Source organism: Vanessa tameamea, chromosome 3 (assembly GCF_037043105.1).
Source record: "Vanessa tameamea isolate UH-Manoa-2023 chromosome 3, ilVanTame1 primary haplotype, whole genome shotgun sequence".
Lineage (NCBI taxonomy): Eukaryota > Metazoa > Arthropoda > Insecta > Lepidoptera > Nymphalidae > Vanessa > Vanessa tameamea.
Window position 1 is genome coordinate 6,343,691 of NC_087311.1, and position 25,063 is coordinate 6,368,753.

The 25,063-nt window shown below is 30.9% G+C and overlaps 1 protein-coding gene across 1 annotated transcript in view; it reads left to right on the forward strand.

Moving 5' to 3' along the window:
* The first annotated feature begins 2,831 nt into the window (after positions 1-2,831).
* The window catches only part of LOC113397402 (carbonic anhydrase-related protein 10-like), a 29,791-nt gene continuing 7,559 nt past the window's right edge, over positions 2,832-25,063 (forward strand). The window contains exons 1-5 of the mRNA XM_026635721.2: positions 2,832-3,082; positions 9,043-9,274; positions 15,567-15,617; positions 20,600-20,736; positions 21,277-21,468. Of these exons, the coding sequence (XP_026491506.1) occupies positions 9,211-9,274; positions 15,567-15,617; positions 20,600-20,736; positions 21,277-21,468 (444 nt within the window). The 5' untranslated portion in view covers positions 2,832-3,082; positions 9,043-9,210. The remainder of the gene's footprint in view (positions 3,083-9,042; positions 9,275-15,566; positions 15,618-20,599; positions 20,737-21,276; positions 21,469-25,063) is intronic.

Below are 25,063 nucleotides of genomic sequence, written 5' to 3' on the forward strand. Positions count from 1 at the left end.
TCAATTAGAGGTATCGGTGGTGAACTCTTACCATTAGGTGGCCCTTTTGCCTGTTTGGCAATATTTATCTAAAAGATTAAATGTTACTACATTAGTATACTGTGCTACAGCTTTCGTCGTGACAACGGTTTTCTGCCTCAAAATATATATTACGTAAAACTAATCTTATTTTCAAGAAATTTTAGTAGCAGCCCCAAGTTTGGAAATTAGTAGTGTGAACAGCCCCGTTCTAAAAATCACGTAATGCTGTGGGTGCTGAGCCTGAACTCTTCCCGGTTTGCTATCCCGTTGGTTTATGAGAGTAAGGGAATAAAGAGACCTCTAGTTTTTGCGCACACATTATTGGACCTCAGAGAATAGCAGCCGTGGCTGAAATCGGTCAGCAGAGAATCATTGCTATTCGTTTAAAAATGTATGATAAATATTTACAGAACGTTATATTGATGTGCTTGATGCTGCTATAATAATCACTAAAGTACGTTTTAATAGAAACTGTAAAGAAATAAATATAGACTTAATACTGTGTATCGAAAGCTTCTTAAAATACATTTTTATTCAAACACACTCGAAAATAAAAATCATGATTTTAAAAATGTCTTAAGTATAATTATAGCACTTCCTTTAGTTACTACTTTTGTCATTTGACTTTCCATGATGTTATGCCAAGTATATGACCTCCATATGCAGTAATTATCACCATCAATTAATAAGTTTTCAATTCTTTATTTCTTTATTGGTATAGATATAGGTATAGAATCCCAATAGGATTATGACGTTATTAATAATATAAATGATAAAATAAATCTGCTATCAAAAAGACGTTTAAGTTAAAGATGAAAGCGATCAGCCGTAAGTGTCAGATTGTTCTTGACGTTACTTCACGTCGGCTGGCGTTCATAAAAAAGACAATTTCCCTTATTGCCGCAATCTGTTACACATGTTCCCAGCACGGTTATGTCTACAGCAGCCCTCATAAACGACAAAGTAAACCATAATTTATTACGCGAATTTAGGGTCAAACATTGGGCTCGTAAATTCCTTTAGTTGGTATATTATTGCTATCGTTCCGCAATGCTGGACTTAGAGGAGCTAGAAATGTGTGAGTAATGTTTGCTTAATTTACTGAAATTACTTGTTATTTACCGGACGTACTTTTTTGTTCTGACACATGATAAATAAAATTTCAAAATTTTGATTATTGACGTGCGATAATTACTACTTAAATGTGACACACATTAACAGCAAGTTAATTTAATAAAACAATTGCAACACGTTACAATCATATTTTTGCATTGTTAATACATAAATGCATATACAAATGCATCCGTTCTAATTTCATAAGTCTTATACATAGGCTGACTGGTAAATAAACCACCAGATGGTGATTGTTCAAGACTACCCGTGGAAACTTTAGGGGAGATGTAATAATCATTCCTCATATCACCAATTTGCCAATATTGGCAACAAAGATATCATGTCCCTCGTCATTGCACTGGTATACTCAATTTCAAATTCCATTGAAATAAAAAAAAAGAAAACAACTAATTATATTATTTAAAAAATGCATTTTAGTGCATTTCTGTTATTTTTGAAGTTTCTGTTAGTTTTTTGTTCTTCCTTTTAAAGGTGCCGCCTTTTAAAAGATTTGTATCGTGGGCTAAGTAAGTAAGATTTTCTAGAATATTATTACAAACAACTAAAGCCTTATACATATATAAATATGTAAAATAAACAAACATATAGTATTCTTTAGATTTCATATAAACTTTAAATAAAACTGCTTTCAAACCACTAATTAAATATCTGTGAAGGTGGATATTTATTTATTTAGTATATCATAACTATTCTATAAAATAACACTTAAACATTTACCAATCTTTAACAATAACTTAAGATTTCAACGCTTCACTAGAGTATTATTGTTTGTTAAGAAGAATACTATTATCTTCTTCGCTTAAAACAATTGAAGATTTTTGTATTTCATTCTAAAAATAACGAGTTTCATATAAAAGCAACTTCGTTGAACCCGAGATGGCTCTAACGACCGACACGCAACATGAGAAATGTAAGTATCTCCCTGAAAAATACTACCTAAACTTTTGAAAGTCTGAAACATAGCTCTTCTTTTATTCATGCTCTGACATGTGCCGTTTTCTTCGTTGTATACAGGCTTTCTTTCCTAACAAAATAAACAACATTTTGCTTTGACTTAGGTCCTTTGAAAATGTTTACATGTTTCATGAAAGAGTTCTTACACTAGTTCGTATTTATATTATTAAAGAATAATTCTGTGTTATTGATTTTGTACTCCAGTTTATATTATATTCATAAATCTATCGAAGAATCTATATTTCTACCGAGGTATAGATAGATAAACGAGTTTGTCTTCACACATCTTAGAACATTTTAAGATCATCCCCACCACTTGATTTGTGTAGGCCGTACCCTTTTGTCGCTAAAAACTCTATCTATCTCCGTCTGGCATGGAAAAATTCAAACATTTTCCAGCGTTCCGTATCAGGTTCACTTTTTGGCCAATCTCTTGATCACTACCTTATGAATGGCGTTTCAAAGTTTAATTTCCTGTGAAACAATTTGTTTCATTCATCCTTTTGTAACTCCGTTCAGTAAAGCGTTATTTGAAAGTAGTTACAAACGATACTAAAAATGATTCGCGTAAAACGACTTTGAAAGTTAAATATACTATGTTATAGTCGAATCTACATTGTTCAAAACAAGTCTTATGTGACATTTCGAATCGTAGCAGTGAATAGAAAACTTGAAAGGTAGGCCAGCGGGATCATGTTGACTGTGGTTCCCAGTGAAACATGCCTTCAGACTTCAGTCGCGCCGCGCACCTTGTACCGCATAGACGGGACTTAAGACCTATATTTCGTGAAATGGCGGGAACTTTACGACAATGCTCAAACTTTTAACTGCGATAAAAATATTCTCGTAAAAAATCTCAAATATATTTTAATTTCAGAAAATAGTTTAGTTAGTATTTGTAGTAGGTTGAAACTGATATCAGTGTTTTAAAATGTATAAAACTTGTTTTGAGAAACCAGCGTATTTAAAATAGGTACGTACGTTTTTTTTATTATTAGTAATTATAATAATTTATTTAGAAGTACACATATGTTCATATTGTGTATCGTATTACATGCAATAACAAAATAATTTAAAATATTAATCGTATATTTTTACTATCAGAAGTAAATCGATTTCTTTAGTTATTCTAGTTAATGTGCATATAATGCCATATATAATATTTTTTTTCATACTATTCTAAAATAAAACATTAATTGTTGAAGACGATCTAGTGAATAATGATACAAATTTACTTATATTACTTTTTACTTTATTTTATTTACTTTACTAAAATTTTAAATAATTTTATAATCTGGAAAACATTTTTGTCGAATTCAAAAATTACAAATATCTTCTGGTTGTTATATAACTATACCAATAAATATAAGAATAACTATAAAATTAATAAAAACTTTTCTATATTAATCAAACATATTAATTTAATAAATAATTCGTGAAAACTATTTATATTGTGGTCTTCACGATATTATTTAAGTTTGCCTTTCAATGCAATATATTTTAATCTTTTTCACTTAAATATTAAGTTTTTAAATTTAATTTATTTATATTTAACATTTCACAATGTGTATATAAATTCAATAAAACATAAAACGCCTAACTGAAACCAATTTGGAATGTACTCGATGGTAAATCGATTGTAACACTCGGAACTAATTCAAAATGTATCAATCGCTGCCATAATTTTAAATAGGCAGATGCCAAATCCCCGTGGAAATAATATTCGGCCGAATGAAAATTCCAACCGATGCATTTGGTATCGTGAACGCCGCTCCGAGGATTTAATTCCCTAGACTGTTGCGAATCGGTGCATGTTTTTTCATTAAAACGCATTCAATACAACGACGACGTGGCTTTGAAAAAGCGAACCTTTTCAAAAAATATTTTCCTGACATTCCACTCCGCTCTGCTTCCATTCTGTTCACGGCTTTTAGCATAATGTTATTGACATTTTTTGTAACCCTGTTGCTTAATAATTCTAGTGAATACGTTTAAGTTCTGTTCTTTATTTAATTACAGTACTTTTGTTAGTTATACGTAAAATTTAATAAAATATTCACTTATAAGTTGATGTTGTGAATTCACTGGCAAAATAGTAAAATAAATCGTTATACTTATGAAAAAAATTATACGAAAAAAAGGAAGATACTGAATTATCTATTTAACATTCATGAAAAAAAAAATTTTGATGCTGCAACAAGTTTTGCTTTTCTACATAGCATCAGAGTCACTTCCTGCCGCGCTTAGATCTTTTAGACTTTAATGCAGTTTTCACCAATAAACAAAGTAATTCGAGAGGAAGACTTATATGTATAATTTATGCATATTATAATATAAAAAGGAAATTTCAACTATTTTTGTTTCTTTAATCAAAAGTTTTATCTTAAGTATAACCCATATTGCTCTCGTGTGAAACCAGGACGGATACCTAATTATTAATAAAACCAAGTAAGATCAAACCGTGTAACCGCAATAAATTAATCGCCATATAAAAAAAAAAAAGAAAAAGTCCGAGCAATCAACAAATCAAGGACACGTGTGATGTGCTTACACCGTAAAAGTTGACATAAATCTCTGTCGTAAAGGGGACGAGTCACGCAAATTAAACATAATTTTAATTTTAACCGAGATAATCTTACATTGAGTTGATATACAATCGAACAATTCGCTACTATAAAGCCATGTTGCAATTTTATACCACGATATTAACACACACATTACATACAAAATTCAGTAGATTTGAATTCGTACTACTATCTTGCATCCAATTACGCGTAATTACGAATAAATACGACAGCCGCGATAAACTTTTATGTGCACATAGAACAGAGCAATGTGTAAATGTGTACGCTTTTCATTGAAACCTGGACGTCGACCGCGGCTTTTATAATCTATAAAATCACATAACTTTAATTCACCCAACTGTACATTTGATGTATTAATAAATGAATGGTCTTGTTTAAATCCGAAGCAAGTATAATTACAATTTTAAATATCTGAATGGATTACATGCATTGAAATAAAAATAAAAAAGATTTTGACGTTTTTTTAATGACAAGAGAAAATAAAAATCACACACGAATCTTAACTAAAGAAGGCGTCGCGTGTTCCATACAAGATAATGGATGTTCTTAAATAGGTACTGATAAGAAAATCGTGAGGAAACCTGCATGTTGGATGAAATTCGGCCTGCATGTGGAGAGTGAGAACAATGTTACGGAATACGGCTTGAAGCTTATGATTTTCATAAAATCTGGAGCTTAAAAACACCAAAGATTTAAACGGCACTACCCTTGTATAATCCGTCTAATTGAGGATAAAATATCTTCAGTGTTCGATCCAACTCTGAAGAAAATAAATGAACGCATTGATATTAGAGTACGATATAAATGAACATTTTGATTTACATGTTTTTTTTTTGTATTAGTCGTCGTACGTAAAACGCTAAATGTAAGCTAAATAATTTAAAATTAACTAAGATAATCAAGATCATGAACCATAACTAATACCATATGCATAAATTATTGTTACATTATGATTGTTAAATTTCTTCATTGTTTTAATAAACCTTAATTGTATTTAAAGTTGAATTATTATATGAATAGATTTCACTTTTCAATTCAATAAAATTGAAGCAACAAAATTGATTTAATAAAAGTATCCTATTAACAAACTGAGATGATTAATTTTAAGTTGTATTTTTTCAATTTATATTTATTTGCAATACAACTCGGTGGTAGGGCTTTGTGCTAGCCTGTGTGGATGGTACCACCCACTCCTATAAAACTGACAAACAGCAGTACTTAGTATAGTTATATTCGACTTGAAGGATGAATACACCGGTGTAGCTACAGTCATAAGGGACATTGCATTTTAGTTCCCAAGATGTCGCATTGGTGATGCAAGGAATGGTTAATATATCTTACAGAGCTAAAGTCTATGGCCGGTGTTGACCAGTTATCATCAGGTGGCAAAAGTATACCGTTCGCCTTCCTATTAAAAAAAAAACTAATACAATTAAAATCAAATCATTCACATCAATCCACTATAAATATTTTTAATCATCTGTATTTGATTAGACATACCCTAAGGGAGAACAACGTAGAAGAACCGATAGCTAATTAGAAAAATTAAACACGATTATGACAGAAATTAACATTGGATGCTTTTTATAACTAACTAATATTTATCCGTGTCTCAAGTGCATACATTAGGTCATACTACGCCAAAAACTACCTACTCTAAAAAAAATCAACCGATACTCTGTTGTTGCTTGAAAGTAGTACAAACAAGTAAGGAGATTTTCATTTATAATATCAGTAGAGATTGTGGATTGTTAACCTAACAATTGTTGTTTTCAAACTATTATTTTGTAATAAAAATGTACTTTCTATCAATTGACTTAGATCAAAACTAATAAGAAACCTAATATATGAAATGTTCTGTCAATATTTTTACATTTAAATTTTTTTATTTATTGGTATTTTAAAGCTCTGTCAATCTATTAGTCTGATCAGGCTTCAAAGAGTCAACAGTTAACTTTAAAACAATTTAAATTAACGATAATATATGAACTTATTGATTTTAAAACTATATGTTAGAATATAAACGAACTATGATAAGTTATTAAACAAACAAGTATATGTAGTCTCTATTATTATACAAACAAGTATTACAATCTTAGCTGTGCCGCCGCTTATAGTTGACGGTTTCGTTGCGGTCGTTTTGACACCCTCAGCTCCCATTAGTAAACCGTGAAGCAGGGTTAATGACCGGTTCGCGTGATACCACACAACTTCACGCTTATTTATACGATGAAGCGAACCAACGTAGGACCTTACATCCAAGTGTTACAACACCGCTACCTATCAAATTTCCATTATCAGCAAGTTTCAAGCGATAACTTATGTAGACACAAATCTCCGCTTTTACGAAATTATTACTGTAACAACTTTTGAAGTAGCAATTAGTTATGAATTCGTTACAAATCTACCTTACCTTTTGTTATTTTACATCTTTATAGTGATTTCAGTTGTGTTATTGTGGGTATATTTGTAAATGTTTTTGTCGGAAGACTGCGATGCATATTATTTATAACATTCGTTATCACATGCATAGAAAGCGTTGCTCTCCTGTGAAGCACTGTTAGGTAAATATATTCTTTGAATTTATGTGTCTAACTTGCACTTTAGTGCGGCCATGATTTTATTATTGTAAGATCTTGAAAAATAGAACCAAACTGACAAAATATTTTGTTTACAATTTTGTTTTGTAATAATAAATTACTGCACCCATTCTTATCCTTTTTATGTACCTACTTACACGTTCAAAATATATAATTTTTTTCGAACTCTTGTTGTTTTTAATTCCGCTACATTAGATTCATTTTAATTATATCGATGACTAACTAAACTAAATTTAAATCATTTTTATTTCATTCTATTAAATGGTATTTTTGGGTAGTTCACATTTCGTTTGGTTCACTATGCCTTTACCGACTACGCGTATAATATCACTGTTTATATATCGCCTTAAGTTAAAAATCAAGACGCAGAAATAACACAATTAATCATTGTCACTGTCACTGATTGTACGAATAATTAAAAAATAATTTTATCACATGGTAATTTTTAAGTAACGCATTAATGTTTTAAAATTGTATAAAATTTGTTTAAAAAATATTTTTTTAGTAACGTTTTAGTTACTTAAGTAGATATTTGTCATTTCATCATTTTTCCGCTGCAATAAAATATACAAAATGTAATGAAATAGTAAATCTTAATTAATTATTATATACGTCTATACAGATATAGAGGAAGGTACTCAGCTGTATAAATATCTATATAACTGTGTTAGGGTTTTTTGTTTCCGTTTATATATTATAAATTTTTAATTCTCATGAAAAATTCTTCGCTTGAAATTAAATTAATTTTATCGAGTTAGAATCAATACCGAACCGATGTTAATTTACCACCTATCATTTTTATATGACAATTAATGTAACTACGAGTTAACAAATCAAATAAGTAATTAGATTTACATGTAATAAAATTCAAATAAAAAATTCACAATTTTATATTAATCCCATAAAGCAAATCTTTGAATCGTAACGTTACGTGTTGGAATCGCGCCTGCATTAATTTATAAAGGCTATGAAGGATTTATGAATGCTGCGCCAATTTTGCAACAGAACGCGAATGCAAAAATGTTTCTATTTATTGAATAAATTCAGCAATAAATGTACTTGCAAGAGTAAACATTGAGTTCCGTATAGTTACGTTTAAATTAACCAACCTGTTTTTGTGGTTAATTTATCGTTAAATATTTATCTTATACCAATGTCGTTGGAAGCGAAGTTGCTGAAGTCAAACTTACTTATAACTGAATTATATTTTTCATTAATCAAATTCGTTTATATCTAAGTCTAATACTAGTGCCAAAAAAACATACATTTTAGGGCCCGTCTTTCCACAGAATGATAAACATACTTTCAAAGAGAAAATTCACATGCATGTTTTTGTCCAACTATGATATGTTTAAAATAGGAAATCAATATCATATTGAACAAAATATGTTATCAATTTAATTAAATATATATCTTTCACAAACTCCTGTATAACCATGTTTTAAATATTTAATTTTATCCGTAATATAGAACGAGTGATTTTATTTTAATAGTACTTTAAATTATTGCGTTGGAAAATAAAATGTTGACATAATTATGCGCTCGCATTTATGTTCGTTCATTAATAATAATTGTTTTATTATAAAAAAAAATGATGCTTGTGCAACCGAGTACCTACACGTGGCAGAAATGAAACATTTTAGCAAGAGCAACGTTACATATGGAAACATTGCACTATAATTCGACATATTTCTTTATTAATTGTTTTTTATAAAATTTGAAACAGTATATCGATTATTTTGTTTCAGATGACAGTATGAAACGGAGCAACGAGACACGCTTACTACATTCTCAGCTATAAGATTTGATTTGGTCTGAATTATTGACCATGAAAAAGTTAAAGGAAGATAATTATTTTACTCTTATAAGATTATAGACAATTTCAAATGCCGGAGCCGAAAGATATGTCATAGACAATGTACAACCTCCTTGGTGCGGTAACAGCGTCGGCAATACTGCAAATTTTACTGTCTTATACAGGTAAGATTTAAGTAAAACATCGAATTGCTTGTTTTTGAATTCATCAAAGAGTAATTTAATTATATCATAAAGACATGTTTATACAATCAATATAATCGCTATATAAATTAGCATATTGGGTATCTCGATTAATGGCGAGGTGAGCTTGCTACTAAAGGATTAAAAACTACGAATAACTAATAGTATGGTAAATGTATAAAGATAGACAGATATTGTCTAAAATTGTAAATATCAAGTAGACAATCATAATATTCGTAAGGAAATTGATTCGCCTTTTATAGTAATCGGGTTTTAGTTTATGTATAACATATTTAACAGGTCGTCACGTGACGTCAAGTAAATTAATTATTGTATTCATATCAATAAAAATTTACAACTACATCAACAACCAAAACTGTTTGTATTTAGAAAAAAGTTATTAATAATCACCGATAAAAGAGTATCGTATAATATTTGTAATAAAATATCTCAGTTTACTAAAGTCATACTTTATTTATACAATGGAATTCAGCTTTTTTTTATTTTAAATCTAGTAAAATACTGGAGTTGAAAACAAATAAAAATGTATTCATAGAACAGATAAAATAACTAACAACAGTATGGATAAACGAAGTTCATTGTTATGAATTCTATTTATGTTTGAAGTAATAAAATTCAATGTAGCCCTCGGCGATACAGGTCAATATTGTTCGGTATCTGAGACGTCGGTTGGTCTAAAGTAGCACTGCGACACGGCGACGATCGAAACAATCGAAAAAGACTAAGAAAGACAATCGTCTTATGGAATAACTATTAATTATCAACATACGCCGATTATATTAATATTCTAAATACTATGTAAATTGATAATTTTACTTGTGGTTTAATCTAAGCTCTTTACATGTGAACTGTGTAAGGAATGCCTAATAACTTAATCTGTAATATAACAATACAAATTGATATGTCAAAGTGAAAGGTTTATTCTGAATTTCACGTTTACTTTTAACGAATTAAAAAACACACCTCAACACCTACGCTTTGTAGTAAGCGTCGCTTTGGTTATCTGAAAACTGTTTTAAAGTATGTCTTGTCGTAACGTCACTCGTCGCAGTTTCGACTATCTCCGTAGCACTGCAATGGTCGAAGTCGGTGAGCTATGAAGAAGACAGGCGTGAGGTTAAGCCCGGAAACAGCTGTGTCGTTCGCGTGCTATTTACCAATTTATCACTAAGCTGATTATATATAGGCTCGTTCCAGTGACATGTTTTATGACCTTGTTTGAACTCCTTTTGCTTCACACTTTATTTGTTTCCATTTAAATCTCGCTTAAAAGGTTTAGTTTAAAGCAGTTTTAATGCTATAATTTATTTGAAAATAAACCAAGAAGTATCTATTGTACGTATGGAAATCGTATATAAATATAATATACTAAATACTCTCATGTATCGCCATTTTTATAACCATTGATTTTAGCAATAAGGTGTATTATTAATGTTTTATGAATTTAAAAGGGTTTACCACCGCCCATAGACATTGACGCTGTAAAAAAAATAACCATTCCTTACATCACACCATTGCGCCACTGACCTTGGGAGCTAAGGTGTTACATTGGCTGATTCATCCATCAAACCGATTAATAGAAAAGAGAAATCTGATGAGCGGGTGGTACCTACCCAGACGGGCTTGCACAAACCTACAAGTGATATCTGTTTAAAGGTCACAAAAGCTAATAATTTTATTATGACTCAATGATTTCTTATGTATTTGTAACGACTAAATCATATTGCGAAATACAAAATTGAACTGTTAAAAATAAATAGAATTGCTATGAATTCTGATACTAAAAGATTTTCTATACAAATTTTCGATAAATTTATTTTATTGAAATATTGTATTGCTTTTGTAAGCGATTTTTATGCAAAAAGTAATGTTGCCGTATTCTTTTATACTAAGGTAATACAATAAATATTAATTATTTAAATTAGAATTAATACATACTAGCGCTAAGTTTATCTGCACCTTTTTTAGTAACAGAAACACAAAATATGTATAGTTTATGCACAGATTAGTTATTTAATAGGCAAGAAGATTAAGCCGTAAAAAAAATATTATTTATTTAATTTGCGAACATGATATATACAATACAAATTAAACATATATTTATAAGAGCCGTCGTTAATCTAATAAAACCTCGAAAGACAAAACGGCGTATGTTTAGAAATCCTAACAGCGGTGACCATCTGGCGAATTAGAGAAAAGCTTGAATGAATGCTCGTGCAACGTACATAAACACGAAAAATAAATTGCATAAAAGTAAACAGGAGTCACAAAAGGCGCACCGCAAATTGTGTTTTCACTGGTAGGTCGGGACCAGGGCGCAGGTGCCCGGCCTTAAGCTCAGGCGAACCGACGCCAAATCCGCATACGACTTTAATTTAACTTTGCTTCACTGAATATTGTTCTTGTAATAATTTCTAGTTATTAAAACACTATAACGTCTAAAGCTGATTTGCTATTTTAATTTAAAAAAAGAATCCAAGTTATTTCATATTTAGTAACTATATTTATTAACTGACTGAAATAAGAGTATGACTTCGTTTCTTGTTGCTGTTTTAAAATAGTAAGATTTAAAAAAAAATCCACAACAAATAATAAATTAAGAAACTTTTTGTTTATTTTAGTTTAATTAATAAATTTTAATGAAAATATAAACCAGTCTTAACTAAGTTTTTCCATAAGTAAATATAATTTGTCAGTGCTTATGCAAAAATAATGGACTTCATTTAAACCCAGCTGTAATATCTGGAAATATAAGAATTTATAGAACAGATTTACAAACTGTATAATTAATTAAAAAACGAAATAAAGGACAACCTTAATTAACTTTTTATAGATAAAAAATGAATAACAAGTAGATTGTAACTCAAACAATCACCGTCCATACCGGACGCAAAAGTCCGATGACATAGTAATATTAATTTTCGAAATGAGACATACTCGTATATATTTTATCGATTTTTATAATATTACATTTATATTGATGAAATATTTTGATATAATATTAGTCTTTTTTTAAATCTAAGAATACGAAAAAATCTACAATCCGAACACACACGGCTTACCTAGAAGACTATAGTTTTTTGTACGTTATCGATACTTGCTGGATGTTTTATATTGATATTTAGAATATTTTTTTTATTAATAGGTCGAAATATTAAGGACGTAAAATGTGAAATGAATAGAAATGCTTTAAAAATCAAGGCTTTATTTATACAAGACAATTATTTAAAAAAAAAAGTTTCTTGTCATATTCAAATCATTATTATTTTACAATTTACTTAGTTATGTATGTATTTATTTATATTTGTTCCAAATATCACTTGATCAATCGCTTATTAAACACGTTTAAGGCTCACCATGTTATAATTATTCAAATTAATATAAAGAGCATTATTCGATCTTTTGTTTCCTTTCCAATCGAGTGATATTAAAATACCTATTACAATTATACGCGTCAATGCAATCTTTGCACTGCGCCGCGGGTGCCGACGATAAGGATTCATCGCTAGTTGCACTTGCCACGCACAGAACACTCAATGCACCGTGAAATAGCCTATTTTCCACGTGATTTTATTTATTTCATACGTCAATAAAATTGTTCTCCTTCCGTTGTGACTCGCTGTTTCGTAAAGTCGCCATTACTTGAAATGTTACAAACTTTAACTTATTCAGCAAAGCGCTTTAATATGCACCCCATGGCACAAAAAGCAAGTGCAAAACTAAATTAAATTACTTTTAATTCTCGAATGTTCACGAACTTACACTATGAATTTAAAATGCACGAATAAGTACGTTCGATATGTCCCTGACTATTCTTGTTTCCATTCTGGTAAGATTTCTAGTTCGAACATTTTTGCGTATAGTTTAGAGTCTACATTGGATTGCGCTTTGTTGGTGAGATATATCATATGCCCCACTCAAAACGGAAACTGATTCATTTCCGATGCATGGTTGAAGCTCTTTGTGGAGTTCGTCGGCTGCGAATTGCTCACGTTTTCAGCATTTGATTGCGACATCAATGCCATTGAAATATTGTTGTTCGATGGTTGATCGTTTTTCTGCGCTTGTATCGTAATAAATTGTATTCACTTCAAAGTTAAGGTATAGCCTCAATTTCCGAAGGAAATCTAATTCTTCCATACAAAATAATTTCGTATTCCCTTGTGTAGAACCGGCGCTCTGTCTTGCAGACTCGGTCGAGAGTTAAGACTACAAAACAGACGCTGACTGGCATCTCCCAGGCGGGCACTTTCCTCCGTCACGTAGCAATCGCGTCTGCAAAATGCAACAATGCATAAGAATTCAATCTTATGTTTGTTTCAGAGCATTTGCAGTACTAAACGAGTCGAAATGCGGAATAATTTAAAAGTATTTATTTTAAGTCTCTGGAAGTAATCTTGAGTATGAATTAATTCTCAGATATACCAAGTGAAATAATCTGACGAAATTCTTTCGTATAGAAACATTGTGTCACCACGTCATCGTCAATATATGTCGATAGTATGTTTATAGTAAAACATAACATGTCGTGTGTTTTAATTAAGCAAATTTTTGTATTTCATAGATCTCCTACAATGTGCCTGCTGCCCCAGGTGTCGTTTTCGGCGGTAAAGTTACTTTAAGCCGCTGTGAGCTGTATTCACTGGGCTCGTAGGCTCGTAAGCTTGGTTAATGTTATCCACGCTCTTGTATAACAAAGCAATGAAAAAGTCATTAGTTATCGTAACGAACCTTACACAACTAATAGTGGCGTCAGCACTGCGTCTAAAAGGTTAAAGTAATTTACGAAATCGTTCCAATCACAAACTTTAATTCACTGCGAAAACAGTTACTCGAAACATATTATTAACTGAAATAAACGTGAACGTATTCCGTGAGGCAAAAGTTTGTTGAGTAGCATTAAAAGATTAAAAGTCGACAGTTCGCTCAAGCTGTATCGAATCGAAACTGGAAACGATCTCTCGACTCGACTGCGACATATATTTGCAATGCAGGCGGCGCGTCCGTGGCGAACTTCGCCTGGCGAATGCAAAAATTTAAATTAAAAGCATAAATCAGGCGTGTATCGAGTAAGTTCGAGATTGGTATACATTTTAACTGTACGCTTTGGGATATGTACTACGATGGATATCGCTTATATATTTTGAAATTTGTTTGCTATTTCAGTTATTATTTTGTATTCTGCGGCGGAAATAATGCACTACGAAACTGTAATCAAATTAAACATTAATTACAGCTTTGTTAAGACAATTATCCACCGTCCGTTAAGGGAGAATATCTTGTAACAAGAAAGCAACTTCTTAGATAATTACGGTATAAGAATCTCATTTTAAGTATTTTTGAATTAATTGCTCCGAAATATTATGAGTATCATAATTCTATAATCTTAATTAAGAGAACTTCAGAACGCTCAAATTAGAAATTTTAATCTCCTGAAAATCCGTCTCTCGTGAGTTGGTGTAGTCCGTGAAGTTGAAATATTTACGTTTTTAAGGTAAAAATTATTCGTGTTTTAATTTTATCTCTGCTCTGGAGTGGTGAGTCACGGAAAGTTGCCACAATAATAATAAAATTAACTAATATTACGAGATGGTTATTAAAAAATAAAACTCTATTATAATTATAAAACACGAATTATGTCATACGTTTTAATGCAAATACAATAACGGACACTTTTATGTTTTGCACATTGTTTCGGAAACAAAAAGGCGGCAAAATAATCGACATAACGATTTGAGAACAATTGAAGTGTACAACATCGCCTCGTCAAGGAAAATGTTTTGTTTCGAAAGAAGACCGCTTTTCCGCGTCATTGGCTTATTTATTTCATTTCATTATGATTGTTTTTTAGTAAAGTAAAAGTGAAATAGAAATTTCGTACACACACATAAAAATAAATTTAGAGTTCATTTTGTGATTGTTTTTTTTTTTTTATACAGTTTCCATGTTTTATTTTATTGTTTTTAGTCAATCGTATAACGGAGTATTATTTAATTAATTAATAAAACCAAAACTTAAAATAATGTACAAACCAGTTTTCTAACAAAATATACAAAATTATATTGCGAAGTAGTTGTTACTACAATTACAAAAATAATAACAATTAAACTTAAGTAAAGTTGTGAGGACGTAATACTTTTTAACTTCTTTAAGTCAGAAAAGAAAATTGTATTAAAACAAAGGTTATACAAGAAATGTTAAGAGCAATGTTCATAACGAAAGTGCAGTTAATTAGACTTGGTTTTGATTGCAGCCGTCAGCGGCGTCAGCTGGGAGGAATGGTGGACCTACGACGGCATTTCAGGTGAGCACGCCACTTTGATATTATATTTATTACTAGCTAAACCTACGGCTTTACCCACGCGAAATTTATTAAACTTTATTTATATCACACCAGCCATCATCATCCATTTTAACACTAGTCTAGGGGTGAATAAAAAGTAGCTATGTTCTTCCCATACCGATTTTCATCTTAATCGGTTCAGCGGTTAAGCGTGAAGAAGTAACAGACAGAGTTACTTTCGCATTTATAATATTAGTATAGGGTATGTACGCATCTTACATTATATATCCCTTATTATTGTGTTGAAATTACGTGCCAGATAAACTTAATAAATTAATTACTTAATTTCACACATTCGGAAAATGTTATTCGTAAAAAGCCAACTTCAAAACGATCGTTATGAGTTTATTCCAAGTAAATATTTATTATATAAATTAGATTATCATTATTTTGAATATAATTATTTGTATTTAATATTTTATAAGCACAATAAAATGAAAATCAAGCAAAGCATGTAATAACAAATTATTAATTTTATATTAAATTCTGTAAATTGATTCGCTTCTTCAAATCATTTAATTTTATGTTAGCGATTCTCACCTTTATTCCGTTTACTTGGAATCGACACAATATGTAAAGAATTTGACGTCATGGAAATAATTTCGCAGACATTTACGGACACCCACCTGTCTTGCGTTAACTCTCCTTGGGAATGTTTTTGTTAGTGTGAGCGATATCTACTAACCATCATTTTACTCGGTGATTTCGAGAAAAAAATGTCTGGGTAGGTGCCACCTTTTACCGACAAACAGCAAATCTTAGTATTGTTGTATTCTGCTTGTATAGACCAGAAGGGTGAGTGGTAACATCTTAGTTAACAACTTTGGTTATACATGATTTCTTACAGCTTGAATGTATATGGGTGGTGGTGACCACTTACCATGAAGTGGCTCATTTACTCGTCCAACTACCTATTTAAAATGAAAAAAATATAGTTGATGCACTTACGTACTCTGTTAATGGGTGCGCTTCACAAAAAACCCCTTAGTGAGCTTTAACGACACCCACGGATTGAGATAAATTGACTCTATTCAGCTTATTTGAAACCGCGTGGCTGAAATAAACATAAATAAGGTTTTATTTAATTATTATCATTTTAACAATAAATGTAATGAACATATTGTCTTAATTACTTGACTGAATTTAATTGTAGGTTAGTTGAAATAGCTCCATAAAAATACAATTGAAATTAAATGTCCGGGCACAACACACGTTTTAATGCTGGTTCGAAATATATAAGTCTTTCACTGAAGGAGTCGTCTTGAGAAAATGCATTAATAACACAGCAACTGAACGATATGAGCTTACTACTCGTAACAGATAGAGCTCTATATTTATTAAAGCAGTTGGTCGGTATTATTATATAAACGAACATGCTATGGGTAGTTTATATAACTAACAATAAGATTATTGTTTTAAATGTAATTAATTTATTATTATACTATACTGACTTACTGGGTCAATTATGGTGTTACATAACGTAGTTATTCGAAACCAATTAACTATCGATCAACAAAGTAAAGGTACGGAACCATTGGGTTATACGTTTGTTGATCTGGGGTCACATTGAAAATCTCAATCGAATGACCTACCCCAAATCCGAAAATATTTCGTTTGTGAACCGTATCAATTTCTCTGTGCCGATAACATTTTTGCCAGTTTACGTGACATGAAATTTATACGGGCGATTTATCTTGCATTCATATTGCGTTACTCGCAAAATTGTGAGGTGTGTTATCGCATCACTCGGCTACAGATATTTCATATTATGGTCTTACTTGAATTTTATCATTCGATTTTTTCTGTCAATATTTTATGCCAAGATTATCTTTGACTCTATATTCCGATTCACCATCCAAGTAATTCTAAACATACAGTCAAAAATACACAAATTTTTAAAACCATAACCCATTTTTTCAATAAAGTAACAGATAAAATGAAAATTAAGTAGATTAGCAAACAAAAGTTAAAATGTATTGAGCAAACATTGGCCGTGGTTTTCGAAGTCCAGAATCGATGTTGCGTGCGTTAGAGCCCCATCCCTCCTAATATTCAAGCCCATTAGTAATCGTGCTTACGATACTTTGCCTCTCTTTTTTGATAACATTTGCTATGACAGTAATGGCATTTCGATATTATCCCATGTTCCATCTCTTTTGTATATACTAATTTTGTTATTAGCTTGTCTTGTATCTTAACTTTTTTATAATTTTTATTTTATTATTATGCTTTAATTTGTCTCAACTATTTTTGTAAACGAAAGCTTATCTTACAATTAATATCTATTCTATGTTTTTAATACTCCATATATGATTAAATTTCAGCAATATATGTAAACTTAAAGACTATTCAAATAATACAAAAATATCCATTATTTTGTACTTAGACAAAAACTTAACGAAAAATAAAAAAATACCCTTATAAATTATGACGTATACGTAAATCGTTGCAATTAGTGTTTAAAAAAAGATTAGGGAGGTAGCAAGCGGTTTGCGGTCGCATTTCCTCTAATAGTGTAGTGAGAACACTGTCGCTGACGTAATTACAGTTTTTATCCACAGCTACGTGAACAGTGCCAAAAAAATGTAGCCTAACCTATAGTAGCTGCAAGCTATAAAGTGAATGTTACCACAACCGCTGCGCCGCTGTTTGTACAACTAATACAAATTCATGGTTGTATTGGTCGCAATGTTTAAGTAATTGTTATGTGATACTTTTTAGGTAATTAGAAAAATGTTTTTTTTTTTTTATATATTTTCAGTATAAAACAGCGTGTGTTTTAGTTAAGTAGGTCTATTTACGAACTTAAACTTTATAATTGATTTCTTGTATTTCGAACCTTAAAACGTTTTAAACGATAATGAAATGTAAAAAATTAAAATGTAATTACAAAGAGCTAGGTCATTCAGGGCTGGATTTTGAGGCAAGGAGCCCTAAGACCACCCTATGTTAGCAGGGCAAGGCAGTGAGGCCCTTATTATTATTATACAAATTAAATAATTTAATTTCTGCCTATCAGGTACACAATATTTTTTTTTTTTATGGCATTGATTGGCGGTCGAGCATATGGGCCACCTGATGGTAAGTGGTCACCACCGCCCATAGACAAAGGCGCTGTAAGAAATATTAACCATTCCTTACATCACCTATGCGCCACCAACATTGGGAACTAAGATGTTATGTCCCTTGTGCCTGTGATTACACTGGCTCACTCACCCTTCTAACCGGAACACAACAATACAGAGTACTGTTATTTGGCGGTAGAATATCTGATGAGTGGGTGGTACCTACCCAGACGGGCTTGCACAAAGCCCTACCACCAAGTAATTATTTACAGACTTTTTATTTTTCTCCCTTTTCTATTGCGTATGTAAATATAGTATCTAAATGTATATATTAGATTAAAATGGTTTATGTGTAGGGATTATGTTTTTTTAAATCTCTATTGAGTGATCCCCTCTCTTGTGGAGGGCCCGGTTGTGGCCTCCTCTAAATAAGGCCCTGGCGAAACTATTGCTACTATCGAAAGGTCGAGACAAAATCGTGTATTAATTAATTGGGAGTATGTTTTATAAATATATGTATGTTACATTTAAATCTTTTGTGATGTTTTTTTTTTGTATATTGTCATTAAAACTTTCTTGAAGTGCATTTTTTCGTGCTATATAAAACTACTAATAAAACGTTTTCGTTTTAATTCCCAAGTAGAATTTAATTAACACAACGCAATATTCTTTGGCCCCTTTTCATCTTTCATAAAACCGATGCCAAAAAAACACATTTAACGCGTGGCCATAAAGTAGGCGTGACCGCAACCACTGCGCCGGCTTACTCGTGCAATTTTCAAGGTCATAAATAATAAAAACGTGAACGCTATCCAAAGCACTTTGGCCACTTTCGTACAATTTTCTCCATATTGAAATACCGAATATGAACGTTAACTTGATTTTATTACCAGAGTCGGGCGAATCAATTAGAAATAATAATATTTGTACATGGATGAAATATATGTGAGCGATTATTCGTATTATGATAAATAAAATACTATTTTTAATTGCTTGCGGTCACCGTGTGAATGCGCCTTTATGACGCTTTGACAGTACAATAATTAACAGAACATTTTGGTTTCAACTGATTACAGCGGACTGTGTAGGCATGAAACATGCTAGGTACACGGAACACGTCATTCTGAACACTTACTATTTGATGATATATTTTATAATAATACTCCCTTTCAATTTGTTTTGATTCTCTCATTAAACAATTCAGCGTCCTGTTGATTTATCCGAAATTAAACTTATTTTATAAATTTAACAGGAATTTATGCGATGAATCACATCATCGTCATATATTATTTCAATTCGAATACAAAGAACATAAAGAAAAACAAGACTACTGTTTTAATACGGCCCCGAGTTGCCATTGAATATTTTTCGCTATTCATTGTAGTTTTATAATTATACATATTATAAGCATATTATATATCTACATACACAAAAAACTAGATACTATAGGTAGCTAAGGCTAAGTCCGCCTGTTTTAACTCGATTTGTATCCACTAAGCCCTGCGATACCCTCTGCGTCTTTGAGCGACACTACGGGATCGTTTACGCATGCTGGCTACCGTGACATCCGACGGCTGTATGTCTATAAAGGCCACCAATTTGCCATTGTACCTGCTGCCACTTTGTACATTCTGATAATTTATTTTATGCATGTATAACATATTGCAAACAATAAATAAATATATTTGATATTCATAACTACATAACTGTGTCCAAAATCAAAATTAATAATGTCGGTGACATTTCATTTAATATTTTTGTTACAGTTCATTAGTAAATTTTATATACCAATTAAGTTCTTAATTGACGAAGTAATGTAGTCACGATGCACGGCTTAATAAATCAATTTACGTGGGCTAACGAATCTTATTTCCACAGGTCCAGCGTTCTGGGGTCTCATAAATCCCGAGTGGTCGCTATGCAACAAGGGGCGCAGGCAGTCCCCGGTCAACCTCGAACCGGAGAAGCTGCTATTCGATCCCAATCTTCGATTTCTGCATATAGATAAACATAGAGTAGGTTCAGTTTAGTTAGATACTATAAATAATATTTAATATTTTAATAATATTGTAACGCTCTGTCTTTTTAATGATAAGACGTTAGACAAGTCGCAACAGTTTATAATGCAGATATAATATTACATAAAATCAAATTCCAACATGTAATTTTAAGTTATTATAGCCAAAATATATAAATTCTAGCCATTTAAATTCAAATATAGAAGTTACTTACTTATTGATAATCAGAGTAAAAACTCTGAAGATTATGCTTTGATTTGACATTTATATAAAAACAAGGTTTTCGAATTATAATACCTACTAGATATTTAATTAATAAGAATTTTAGTTCAATGTTATTTTGCATTTTTTGCATATACCATATAAGTAATATTTTTATCTAAAAACTAACGCTGTATTGTAGTATTAGAAAACCCTTAAAATCTATTTAAGCAACGAAAGCACTCAAAAACATTATATCGTTAATATTAAAACTTATGTATGCATATTAGTTAATTCAAGTATACATCATAAGCTAATGAAAAGTTATATGCACAGATAAATGGTCTGATCAGCAACACGGGTCATTCGGTCATCTTCACCGTGGAGAACGAGACTCGTCATCATATCAACATCACGGGCGGACCTCTCTCCTATAAATACCAATTTCATGAGATTCACATACACTATGGACTACACGATCAATTTGGATCTGAGCATGCTATCAACGGATATTCGTTCCCTGCCGAGGTACGTTTATTTATGTTTATTTATGTAAATTTTTTTTACAATGTAATTTACATTGTAAAAAAAATCCAAAATAATACACTGTCACAATATCGAATATCAATCCATTATGACATTTTACAAATTCTATCAATGTATTTAAATTCACAATCGTTTATTTTATTCAACTTATTTTTAATATTTTGACAAAAAACTGTATTTAGACTGTTTTCTATTATCTCATTATATTATTTTTAATTTTATAATGTTTTATTTTATCAATTAACTTTTTATAATTTTTACAATGTTGACTTATATTTCAATTTTCAAGTAATTTTAGGACACCTGTAAAAAAGTAGGCAATTACACCAATTAATTATGATGACTTTTGGTCTATTGTGTATTGTTGTTGTAGAACTTGTTGGTGTTGTCAAATAAATAAATATCCGATATCTATATCTACAATAAGTAAAAATTAGTAAATTAATATTCAAAATGAACTTAAAATCAACGAAAATGAAAACAATTACATACATACCTAAAATATATCCGTATGTATGTATATACCTATACGTAAACACATTGATGTCTTTTCTATCTATAATTAGGTGACAGCAGATGAGTCGTGTAAATAAAAAATAAATCTCAGCTTTTTTATCCCATTAATGTATCGCGGGAGAGAAGGTAGCTTAAACTTCATTCGTACATCGCTGAATGATAATTTTAATCATTTTCAAAATGAAAGTGTTTTTTTAATGTCAGTCATTTATGAATTGATTTGGAAAAATATTTTATTGATTGAAAAAACTTACAATTAATTTGAAGAAAAAAATTGTAGTCGGTTATTCCAATAGGATCTCACGCACCTCCACAAAGATAATAATTAACAGTAAAATTAATTATACTTACACTATTCTATTGATATCTTCTACCTAAAATAATTTTAAAATTGCTGACAGACAATACGTACGTATAGCCTAAGCCAGTGGACCTAAAAGGATGAAATTTTATACATGAATTCTTACGGAAATGTAAGTGAAGTCTTTGAAAAGATTATTCAAAATTAATATCTGAGAAAAATCGATATTTAGGCTCATTTTAAAAACAGTTTATTTTTAAATTCATCACTGAAGAGGATGAAACTTAGGGTGAAAGTTTGTACAAAAGTACGTAATTATTAATTTAAAAATATTGTAAACTGTATTTAGGTTTCTGTTTATGATTAAAAGACAGCTGTTACCGCATTATTGAAAATACATCACCTCTGAAATGGTTAAATTGGGCAGGAAATTTTAAATGTTTAAAGTATGAAATTCAATGGGAATTTAAATGTTTGGCATCAAAAGTTTATTATTAATAAAAAAAAGTCTGTCACTATAATTATATATATATGTGTATATTTCTTATCGATTTTCTAATTGTTGAAATTTATAAAACCGCTTTGTTGAAGTTATTTGATTATTGTTGGGTAAATTTGTTACCTACCTGTTCTTACATTAAAAGATGGTACCAATTAATCCAATTAATTAATGTGTGTTACCCTTAATCACGCAGGCAAGATGTTTGGTATCGGGTATACTCAGGTTTGGATTATTTATAGTTTACAGAAACTTGTTAAGTTTTAAAACTACTCTCTATATTTTTAAAATTTTGTTAGAGTAATAATTTAAGAACTTTAATAAGTTTTTGTGGATAAGTTTCCCTAAATTAATAATAAATAAGCTGAATTATCCAAGACAAATGTTTTGTTAATGTGTGTGTGTTGTATATCACAAATAGCCGTGATCGAGATAAAATGAAGATATGTACAATTCTATTGGTAACCTGACCAAAAGTTTCTTATACTTAGAAACTCATTTAGTTCCTGAATAATCTCTGCACTGCTAGTAATTTTTTTTTTTTTTTACAGAGAGAGAGAGATGATTTATTTCCCATTAAGAACAAAGTTCACTTACATAGGAAACTTAAACTAGTAACAAAATAATAAACATATATATAGTTAATGGTGACCTTATTTATAGAAACATTCAAATATAATTATAAAGTTTGACAGTATGTTTTTAATTTAGCCTTAAATTTCAAAAAAGATTTTTCGTTAAATATTTCTTTCGGTCGATTATTGTACATTAGCGCTCCCTCAAATTGTATAGTTTTGTTACCATAATGTTTAGTTCTAAACTTAGGTATTTGTAATTTATGTATATTTCGTGTATAGTATTTATGTAATTTAGTCTTAAAAGTAGTTTGTGTGTGTATAGATCCTGAGAGAATTTTTCTTATAAGTATGCATGTTTTCTATTTGTATAATTGTGCTATAGATAGTGTATCAGTTTTCTTGTAAAGTTCATTGGTTGGAAAGCGGTAGTCCAGTTGGTGTAGTGTTTTTAATAGTTTGTTTTGTGATATTTGTAAATCTTTTAAATTATATGTGTATATACACCAATAATTATTACTACTTACGCAAAATTTCGAAATAAACAAATGAATCGAGTTAATAAAAGTGATGACTTTGAATTATCAACAAGAGGTAAATATAAACCATGGCTGACGATTCTATAGGCATTTTGGGAATTTACAGATTTACCATTTAAAGCTTTAGTACATCTGTTACAGTTACATTATGTTCACCTGAAAAGCATTCGGACAGGTGATTTTCATCTATGCTGACCTATTAAGCCACTATTAAATAGCCACTAATAAACAAACTATAATATTGTAGGCTGCGTTCATATTAAGGCTATTATCATTATATCTGCAATTAAATTCAACAAACTCAACCGCTCTTATAAGTACGTAGCTTGATTGACTAAAGCGAACCTCATAATCACCAACATATAAATCGTGAAATTATCCACAAATTTGGCTAATTATATGTAACAAAATAATATATTGTGAGAAAAGATATGAAAAATTTATAGATCGGTCGAGATCGTGATTAAAATAACCTCAGAAGGATTGAGTAGAGTAGTATTTACGATACTGACAACATCCTAACATAATAATTATATCTATCTCTGTCTTTCTTGAGCCGAGATGGCCCAGTGGTTAGAACGCGTGCATCTTAACCGATGATTTCGGGTTCAAACCCAGGCAGGCACCACTGAATTTTCATGTGCTTAATTTGTGTTTATAATTCATCTCGTGCTCGGCAGTGAAGGAAAACATCGTGAGGAATCAACCTATGTCTAGACATGTGTGTCTATGTCAAGACATGTGTCTAATTTCAACGAAATTCTGCCACATGTGTATTCCACCAACCCGCATTGGAGCAGCGTGGTGGAATATGCTCCATACCTTCTCCTCAAAGGGAGAGGAGGCCTTAGCCCAGCAGTGAGAAATTTACAGGCTGTTCATGTTTTCATGTTTCTGTCTTTCTTGATCATTTTATATCGGTTATTTATAACTTCTCTATCTCCGTCCATTTTCTCTTCATCAGACGGGAATCTCTTTGCCGTTATCGTCAATATGTTTAACATACGGCCAGACCGAGCAAAACACAGGCCATTCGAAAACCAATATCCCTTGCCATATTATTAGTCGATATTCATCGGAATATTGAAGGCACGTCTAAGTTCACCAAGTAAACAGAGGGAAGATGCGCACTAATTGATTGCAGCAC